General features: G+C 38.0%; 1 protein-coding gene across 1 annotated transcript in view; it reads left to right on the forward strand.

Annotated features, from left to right (window-relative positions):
• The window catches only part of LOC119585188 (palmitoleoyl-protein carboxylesterase NOTUM-like), a 45,187-nt gene extending 37,488 nt beyond the window's left edge, over positions 1–7,699 (forward strand). The window contains exons 5-9 of the mRNA XM_037933834.1: positions 698–984; positions 2,008–2,146; positions 2,692–3,512; positions 3,840–4,241; positions 4,731–7,699. Of these exons, the coding sequence (XP_037789762.1) occupies positions 698–984; positions 2,008–2,146; positions 2,692–3,512; positions 3,840–4,241; positions 4,731–4,867 (1,786 nt within the window). The 3' untranslated portion in view covers positions 4,868–7,699. The remainder of the gene's footprint in view (positions 1–697; positions 985–2,007; positions 2,147–2,691; positions 3,513–3,839; positions 4,242–4,730) is intronic.
• The last annotated feature ends 2,569 nt before the right edge of the window (positions 7,700–10,268 follow it).

Below are 10,268 nucleotides of genomic sequence, written 5' to 3' on the forward strand. Positions count from 1 at the left end.
CGGAGGTTTTGGGTCTATTGTGTTTATTTTATTTGTTTGTTCTTTACTTTACTTTTTTTTTTTTTTTTTTTTTTTTTGCTCAATCACACGCACGGCCATAAGCTCATCTTGGCGGGGAGCAGGTGAGTTTGCGTCTGTTGGGGTTAATCTGTTTGTTTGTTCTTTATTTGTTTATTCTTTATTTGTTTGTTCTTTATTTGTTTTATTTGATTTGTTTATTTGTCATCTTTTTTTTCTCAACCTCACGCACGGCCATAAGCTCATCTTGGCGGGGAGCAGGTGAGTTTGCGTCTGTTGGGGTTAATCTGTTTGTTTGTTCTTTATTTGTTTGATTTGATTTGTTTATATTATTTTTTTTTCTTTTTTTTATTTATTTATTTTTTTTTCTATTTTTTGCTCAACCACACGCACGGCCAATAAGCTCATCTCGTCAGGGAGCGGGTGAGCTTTCGGAGGTTTTGGGTCTATTGTGTTTATTTTATTTGTTTGTTCTTTACTTTATTTATTTATTTTTATTATTATTATTATTTTTTTTTTTTTGAGTCTAAGAGAGAGAAATAGGTTGAGATAAAAATCCTCAGTACGTGTCTCTTTTGGGCTAAATTTGTCTTCCTTCCCAACCATCGCACGAAGAGAACCAAACCCCCCCAAAAAACGCCCACGAAAAGCATCCTCTCTTACCTTTCCCCCCCCTCAGCGCGGGCGGTGTGGGCGCGCTGGTGAACGTGGACCGCGTGGCGGCGCAGCTGGCGCGGCAGGGCATCCGGGCGGAGGTGCGCGCCGTGGCCGACTCGGGCTGGTTCCTGGACAACGAGCCCTTTGCGCCCCTCAAGTGCGTCGACGCCCACAGCTGCCCGCCCGTCGAGGCCATCCGCCGCGGCCAGGAGCTGTGGCGCGGCCGCATCCCCGACGCGTGCGCCGAGCAGTACCCGGGCCGCCCGTGGTACTGCTACTTCGGGTACCGCCTCTACGAGACCATGAAGGGTGAGTCCGCCCGCTGTGGTTGGTGGGTAGGAATGGCTGTGGCCGGAGAAAGTGGGAGTTTTTTTTTTTTTTTTTTTGCGTGTGAGGATTCTGTGGTGACAGTTTTTTTTTTCTTTTTCCTCTCTCTCTGTCTCTGTCTCTCTCTCTCTCTCTCTCTCTCTCTCTCTCTCTCTCTCTCTCTCTCTCTCTCTCTCTCTCTCTCTCTCTCTCTCTCTTTTCTCTCCTATTATTTTTTTCATAATCACGCGTTTTTTAATATCAATATTTTCAACACAAAGACAGATCTGACTCATTTTCCCCATATTTTATATTCCAATAAAGATTCAGTAACTCTAATTCAGAAAAAAAAAATTATAATGTATATATAAAAACTGGTATACCCGTATTTCACATTTTGCACCTTTTCCTTGTTATGAAATCTGTATTCCGTTCACCTGTTTTATAAATATTGTTAGTATTAGTGTTGTTTTGCGTATTATAATTTTATTAGTTATTATTACTGTTATTATCATTATATTTTTTATCGCCATTATCATAGTTATCATTATTGATATCACTATTATTGATACTATCTTTATTAATGTTGTTGCTGTTGTTATTATTATTATCATTATCATTATTATCATTCTTACTATAATCATCATCATCATCATCATCATCATCATCATCATCATCATCATCATCATCATCATCATCATCATCATCATCATCATCATCATCATCATCATCATCACATTCATCATCATCATTACCATCACTATCACCGTGATTGTTATTCCTTTTATGTTTTTTTTCCAAAACCCGACTTCCTCCCGACCCTAAACCAGTTCTAAATCTACGCTTGTCTTCCATTTCATTTACTTTTTACTGTGTCATTTTTCTTCTTCGTAAAGCCAACGCTGCTTCCCATCTTCCACCACCCCTTCCTTCATTATCAAATTTTCCTTATATACATCTTATAACTATATAATTTCTAACAACTTATAAACATTATCACTAATCTTCTCCTTTTCTCCTTATCAGCCCCCCTGTTCATCTTCCAATGGGTGTTCGACGAGGCGCAGATGACAGCCGATAACGTGGGAAAACCCATATCGAAGGAACAGTGGGATTACATACACAGCATTGGCGAGAGACTCAGGAAAACGTTCGAGAATGTGACGTGAGTTTTTCCGCGTCGAAACGTTTTTTCTTTCTTTCTTCTTTTTTTTTTTTTGTCTTTTTTGTTTGTTTGATTGTTTTGTTTGGTGGAAGAGGTAGTTCGTTTGATGGTAATTTTGATAGTAAATGTTTAATTGGTCTGTTGTTTTATTCACTAAGGTAGAAACGATGGCTCATTATAAATCAGCAGAAAGTAAACTCAATTTAATTACCGATTTTATAGTTTTGCATTGCATTTTTTATAAGCTATTAAATCACTGTTTAAAAGGACTAGTTTAGAAGGTCATATAAGTATAGTAAAATGTATTATTCAGAAACCACTGATTCAGAACTTGAACTTTAATACTCAATCTCATTATATATAGACTGAAAATGTTAATAGTCAAATCGTTTTAGAAATTACTGTTATCAAATTCCAAGCATTGATCCTCAAAATTGAAATCTAAGTAGTTCCTAAATCCATCGTCTATAAATATTTATATTTACCTGAGATCAGTTCATTTTAGTCTCTGTCGAAGATTCTCAAGCAGCTTCCCTCCCCCGCAGAGCCCTGTTCGCGCCGTCCTGCATCTCGCACACCGTCCTCACCAAGCGCGACTGGTCCAGCGTCAAGATCGGAGAGGTGTCGCTCCCGCAGGCCCTTTACTGCTGGGACATCACTCCCGCCGCGGCCCTCCACGCCAAGTCCTCCTCGGGGCGTCACCACGTCCGAGTGCAGCTGGAGGAGCACCATCACGACCCGGCGCACCACTTCGGCCACGACCGCCACGGCAGCCATCACGACCCTTCGTCCGGCGAGAGGGAGAGGGACGGCAGGAGGAAGAGCATCCGCAGGAGGAACAACAGCGAGCGGGACAGGGAAGACGGTAGGAGGCGCAGGGGGAGGGGGAAGAAGTCGCGGAGGAAAACCCAGGAGGAGAGCGGACAAGGCGAGGAGGACCTGGCGGGCGCGCGAGCCGGCGAGGAGCAGGACAGCCACGGCTCGAGCAAGAAGTCCCACAGGAAGACGAGCCGCAGGCAGTCCCAGGGGGCGGGGAGGCCGGACGTCCTCAACAGGGAGATGCTGGCGGACTCACCCAGGGGCAGCTCCAAGGGCAAGCACGCGGCTCCCCCGTACCCCGTGGAGTCCAACGCCATCGACACGCCGCAGGAAAGCACGAAACTCAAGCAACAGCAAGAAGAGGCCGAGAAGAGGGGAGACGACAAGAAGGAACTCACCAGGAGGGAAAGAAGGAGGAGACGACGGAAGAAGAAAAACCGGAACAAGGGCAGGAAGAAGAGAAAAAGGAATAAAAAGAGGGGGAAGAAGAGGAACAGGAGACAGAGAAACAAGGACAAAACAAGGAAGAAGAAGAGAAAATCCAAAGGTACAATATTACGCATCTTCTAAATATTTAGAGTGATTTTGAAATTCTTGAAATTAAATGTAATAACAGTAGAATAAAAGCCAATGCTGGTGATGAATCCTGGAAAAATATAATGTATATTCTTTCACAAAAACACCAACAGTCTTCCCACGACAAATCTCAAACAACACACACACACACACATAATTAAACAACAAAGAAGTGCAGGATAAATGTAAACAATAATAATGACAACCAATAAAGAAGCAGATCAATTAAAACAAATGGCCATAACACCACCCTCCCGCCACGTAATCAAAAGTGTTAAGACTCTCGATGTTTTTCCAGTTTCATCTGAAGCAGAGACGGTGCTAGGAGACGCGGTTAGACAGGCTCGTTCCATTGCTCTCCTCCATTCCAAACAAACCTCCCTTCACCACTCTCCACCTTCCTCCACCACAGAATCTCCAACACCACCATCACACCACCGCACGATGTCGCCGCTCTCACTAACAATTGACAATCCGTCTTCATCTTCATCATCTTCTTCACCTTCATCCTCTTCATCTTCATCATCCACCACCTTCTCTGACTCACCGCCATCCCCCGCGACTCACACAGCTCCGAGTCGCGAGTCGAGTGAGGATTTGCACGAGGAAATGTGCCCTGCTAACACGTTGCACTTGACCGACCGCTGCGCTTGGCCCCAGTGCAACTACGCATGCCCGATCCTCCTCAACCCGTTCACAGGTGAGACGGTTTCAGGATTACTTCAACTCTGGGTTTCTTTCCTTTCTCTCTGTTTCTCTGGCTCTGGCTCTGTCTCTGTCTCCCTGGCTCTAGCTCTGTCTCTGTGTCTGTCTATGTCTCTGTCTCTCTGTCCCTCTGTCTCTCTGTCTTTGTCTCTGTTTCTCTGTCACTCTCTCTCTCTCTCTCTCTCTCTCTCTCTCTCTCTCTCTCTCTCTCTCTCTTTCTCATATTTTTTTCTGTTAGCATTGTCATGTTATTATTGCTTTTATAGTTATTGTAATTGTGAATTATTACCGCCATAATTATTTTTCTTATTGTACCAAAAACTGAGCCATTAGTAGTACTACAAACATTCACTTGTTATACAAATATCCAAGAAAACTATAGCTATCTTACCAATTTTTAAAAGGATATTAATGTTCAACTATTTTTTTTTATTAACCTGTTCATTCAGCTACCAAACTGACTTTATTTTTCTCTCTTTCCCAGGCGAAGAAATGAACTTCATTGAACTTCTCAAGAGCTTCGGCCTGGACATGGCCAGTGTTGCCAATGCTCTGGGAATCGACATCCACACTTTGAACTCAATGGCCAATGATGAACTTTTGCACATTCTTACGCAGTGATTTTTTTAAAGGAAGAGAGACGTACACATACCACTTAGTAGCTTTATTGTGTGTGTATTTATTATCACACTGTGAAGAAATACATGGAGGAAGATATACACATATCCCGTGCGAGTGTGTGTATATATGTGTGTACTTTCCCTCCTTACAATGGACAGGTTAATGTGTTGTGAAGTTCATAATTAATGTGCTGGATGGTCTTCTGTGAGTAACGTACAACGGAGTTATACTAGTCCTGTAGAAAAAAAAGAAATAATAATGAGTAGGAAGGCAAAGAAAGAAATCGAGAGAGGAAACGGGGAGAAGAAATGTAGTCTTTTAAAAGATTTTGTTGTTGTTTGTTTTTATCTCACTGGATTACATAACCTCTCCTGTAGTTGGAGATATTTAAAGGTTTACAAGCTTGAAAAGGGTATATTCTGTATGCCGAATCAGTGTCGTAAAAAAATATCTGAAGTGAATGTAACCATGGGTGGGTAGAGGAAGTAGTTTGTGAAAGCTTACTCGAGACTGAAGCATTTTTCTGTTCCAAAGTGTGTTGAATTAAGTATAGTGTGTAGTTTATGATGCATTTAGATGAGAATTATTTTTTAGGCCTAATCCACTGGTGCATTTCATATAAAGATCATACAATTTAAATCTGTTTTGTCCCTTTGTGCCAAGGACAATATTATTATATTAGTGTTTTTCTTCTTCTTCTTCTAAGTTAACGGATGAGCTTTATATTTATATATATATAACTGTAGAGATTTTCTTTTTAAATTGTGATATGCTTAACGCTTTTGCACATAGTACATTCTCCATCATTTACACCCAATAGCATAGCTTGTACATACCCATCGAGACACAGAATGGAATGTGTATGGATGAAAGGGTTAAGACATATCAACAGACAACCATAGCTAAGTACAAGTAGTGTGATGGAGCTTCTGTTCTTCACGATTTTTTTAAACAATCAAAACTTCGACAACAGGGAATAAGGGAGGGGGAGTAGGAGGGAGGGGGCTGTGGGAATAATGAAACAAGTTAATGGATAATGTATGTTTTGTCCTTTTGTTGTTGTTGTCGGGAGGGGAGGGTAAACAAAGACTCGTTTTTGATGGAGGTTTTTGTGTCAGGAAGTTTGTGTTACTTCCTTGCAGTGTCACAGTGACTGCAGTCGAATGGCAGAGAGCAGTGAAGTGTATCTCATGACTTCTGATGTGGCAGTGTCTACGGTCATTAACTAAATAATAACCACGAGGTTTATTTAGGTTATCCTAGATCCGTTAGGGGTTATAGAAACATTAAAGATATAAGTGCTTTATAGAGGTTATCTATGTGTGTGTATAGATATTAGATACACCAGCTGGTAACCTGTTGAGTGTTCGATGGTATCTTTGCATCATCTGTTAGTACCATCAGTTATCTGGTATCACGGTTGAATTAGGGATAGTTCCAGTTAAAAAAAGAAAACAATTGTTCTGTGTCTTTTATAATGTTATTGTAATGACTCTGCTAAGTTGAAAAACACAAGCATTCCATTGTCATCTCTACTTCGGGGAAATGAGGATTGTTTATTGTGGTATATATTTTATGATTGTGTAAATACTAGTAAATATTGTACATTTTATTTAGTAGTAGAAAGTAGAATATGCAGAGTATGTGTTAGACCATTTTTTCCGGATGTACATAAGTGTTTGGTTTGTAAAATCCAAAATGTACATGGTTATCTACATAATATATCCTCATGGACATACCTCAGTATTTAAAAGGAAATTACACTGTTTGTGGACATGTCATATGACCGACTTAAACTTGAGACAGAACACCAATGGAGGTAATAATGAAATACACTACACATGTGTATTTTCTTCTTTACCTTCGTGTGTTTTAGTGTTACATTCTCAGTCTTAGAGTACTTACTGATTTGGAAAACTCAGGTAGCTATTCAGAAATCATAATTTAACTCAAGGGTAATCATTTCTTTGTTGTCATTAACTACCTTATCAGGGAAAAAAGCTATAGAGTTACCTCACGTAGATTTGCTGATCAGGTGTGTGTATAAAGAGAATTATGCGCGGATAAGAAGAGTTCAAACCTCTTGTGTATCTCAAGCATTTCATTTGAGAGTAATGACTTATAGATTATAATTCAGGCTTTCAAAAACTGAAATCGTATGTGTGTGTGTGTATATACTCTGCAACATTACCTCATATGTTAACTCGCCTTTTTTTTCTTTTCTTTTTTTCCAGACAGAAAATAAAGGACTTTTTCGGTTTGTAGCTGATGTTCACATTATATTATTGTTTTTTTTTCCATTAGTTATTTTGTATATTAATGTGTTGCATCCAGATGTACTTGAAGTCAAGTGGAACTTCTGAGATTTTGTTGTATTTTGATATAGAAATATTCTTTGATATTTAGATGTATTTCTGAGGTACAGATTTTTCGTTTTCTTTTACTGGGAAAGTAATATGAGAACTACATATATATATATCTAATAGTACATAAACAATTGCTTGTCTGCTTAGATTTTACTTCCAAAAATAATCTGCATTTATTCTGATGATCACATTTCCGAAAATCTGTGTCTGAAGAGGTTGTTTGAGGAATCGAATATTCACGTTTTGTCTATAAGTTTTAAATCACTTTCAAAGTACTTAGGAGTGTCATTCCAAAACTGTGCTCAGTTTTTATTTTTAGAAAAATAATATATTGGTGTGTTTTTTTATGTGTAGACCATTTCATAGCTTCATATAATTTTATAGTATTTTTTTGTGTTTTTTTGTAAAGTTAGTTTTGCTCGAAATGTGTTTCAGTGAATTCGACTTGTATTGTGAGTATTTTTTTTTTTTTTTTTTTTTTTTTTTGTAATAGAATCAAGTTAAAAACTAGTTTTTATATCTCTTTTTTGTATTTTTATCTGCGTTGTTGAGATTCCAGTTATGAAATGTATATTTTTATATTGGATTATTACTGATAAAATTAAACTTTTTTTTCCAGTGAATCTTTATTATAGATATCATATTTTCTTATTAGAAATCTTTCGAAAATCAAAGGTTATGATTTTTTGTGAATAGATCTTTTTTTCCAAAATATCATTTACTTACAGAGTTTCGTTAGTAGTGTATTTGTAGACTTTTTTTTTCTTCTTTTTTTACCAAATCTACCTCAGTTTTATGTGAAAATAGAATATGTAAAAGTAGGCGTGGCACAAATAAATCTTTTTTCTTTAATGCGTCTTTTTAATTCATCCAAGCAAGGACCTTTTTTTATATAATAATTTGGATACTCTATTATTCAACTTAATATATGAATGATGATAGTCGATGTTGTGATTTTATTATATTTTCTTATCCTTGTTCCCATCATTTGCTGCCAAAATCACGTTAAAATAATCCCTGTCTTTCTTTTTCTTCGTTATTATGATTGTCATTATCATTATCATCATCACCAATATCATTATTTCGTTATTGTTATCATGATTATTGTCGTCACTATAATTATTATATGTTGTTATTACCATTTCATTCCTATTTTGCTATTATTATCATTATCATTATTATTATCATTATTATCATCATTGTTATCATTGTCATCATCATTATTATTATTAGCATCATTATCATTATTATTATAATTATCATTATTATAATTATCATTATTGTTATCTTTATTAACTATTATTATCATCATTGCTCCCCTGCCAGTACCACATTTCTCTTTTCCAACACTTGCTAACACTAATTTTTCACATCTACCATGTTCCCGCTTGCCAACACGTTAGCCTTCTAATCACCCACATCAGACACTATATACACCCTTTGTGGTCCATATTTGATACCAACCTCGTCCCGTTCACAGTCACCTTTGACACCATCCCCTCCAGTAGTCGGCCATATTTGACACCATCGTCATTTGGCAGTCGGCCATATTTAACACCATTATCACTTGGTAGTAGGCCAAATTTGACACCATTGTCACTTGGCAGTCGGCCATATTTGGCACCACTATCACTTGGTAGTCGGCCATGTTTGACACCATCGTCACTTGGTAGTCGGCCATATTTGACACCATCGTCACTTGGTAGTCGGCCATATTTGACACCATTGTTACTGGCTGTCGGCCATATTTGACACCATCGTCACTTGGTAGTCGGCCATATTTGACATCATCGTCACTTGGTAGTCGGCCATATTTGACACCATCGTCACTTGGTAGTCGGCCATATTTGACACCATTGTTACTTGGTAGTCGGCCATATTTGACACCATCGTCACTTGGTAGTCGGCCATATTTGACATCTTCGTCACTGGCTGTTGGACATATTAGGCCTCATACCACCCGTTGACATCCATATCTGACCGCATTTTCCTCCTCTCTCAGCTTATTATTCACAGCTAACACAATATCAACTTATTTGTCAGCCATAATTGACACTATCCTTTCCTGCGGTCTGCTGTATTGGATATCACTTCACCCGCCATACTGCTTTCAACAATGGAACAATGTATAATGATGGTTATGAGATAACAATGATGATAATAATCACAGTCATGAGAACAAAAGCATTATTATAACAATTATGTTATCAAAAGTAGTAATTGATGACAAAATTAAGAAACAACTGTGAGAATAATAAAAACACTGATAATAATAAGAACAACCTCTTTCGTCGAGATGAAAATTTTGCATTTGAAAATTATTTCTAAAGTAGTCTCAGGTTTAACACCCCCCCCCCCCCCGAAACAAAGAAAAAATATGTATATAAGATTAAACGCTAACCCCGAAGTTAAGTTCATTGAGACTCACAGCCTTTAAAACCACGAAAAAGCTATGTTATTACCAAAAACCAAGCGGCTATTTGTATTATTAACCACTTTATTTCACAAAATACCTTTTACGTAGTTCCCCCTTTTACTCATTTTTTGATGTTAACAACCGGTAAGTTTACCCAAACCGCGTTTTCTATGTCAACATTGGCAAATGTTTCATGGGTGACTAAATTCATTTATTCATGGCCGATCATATACTATTATATATATATATATATATATATATATATATATATATATATATATATATATATATATATATATATATATATATATATATATATCATCAGCCTGAGTCAATCCACTGCAGGACGTAGACCTCTCCCGATCTTTTTCAACTTTGTCTGTCTTGTGTTTTTGTTTCCATTTCGTTATTTCGTCATGCTTTCTTGTCACTGGCCTAGCCCTTGGCCTCTATTATCTGTAACTCAGTCTTACTTTCTTTGTCCATCTGTTGTCCTGTCTCCGATGTATATGACCTGCCCATTGCCATTTTTTCTTTTTGATGCTCCCAAGTATATCTTCCACTTTTGTCTGTTCCCTGATCCACGTCGCCCTCATCCGATCTCTTAGGCTAATTCCCA

The sequence above is a fragment of the Penaeus monodon genome, chromosome 3 (assembly GCF_015228065.2).
Source record: "Penaeus monodon isolate SGIC_2016 chromosome 3, NSTDA_Pmon_1, whole genome shotgun sequence".
Taxonomy (NCBI): Eukaryota; Metazoa; Arthropoda; class Malacostraca; order Decapoda; family Penaeidae; genus Penaeus; species Penaeus monodon.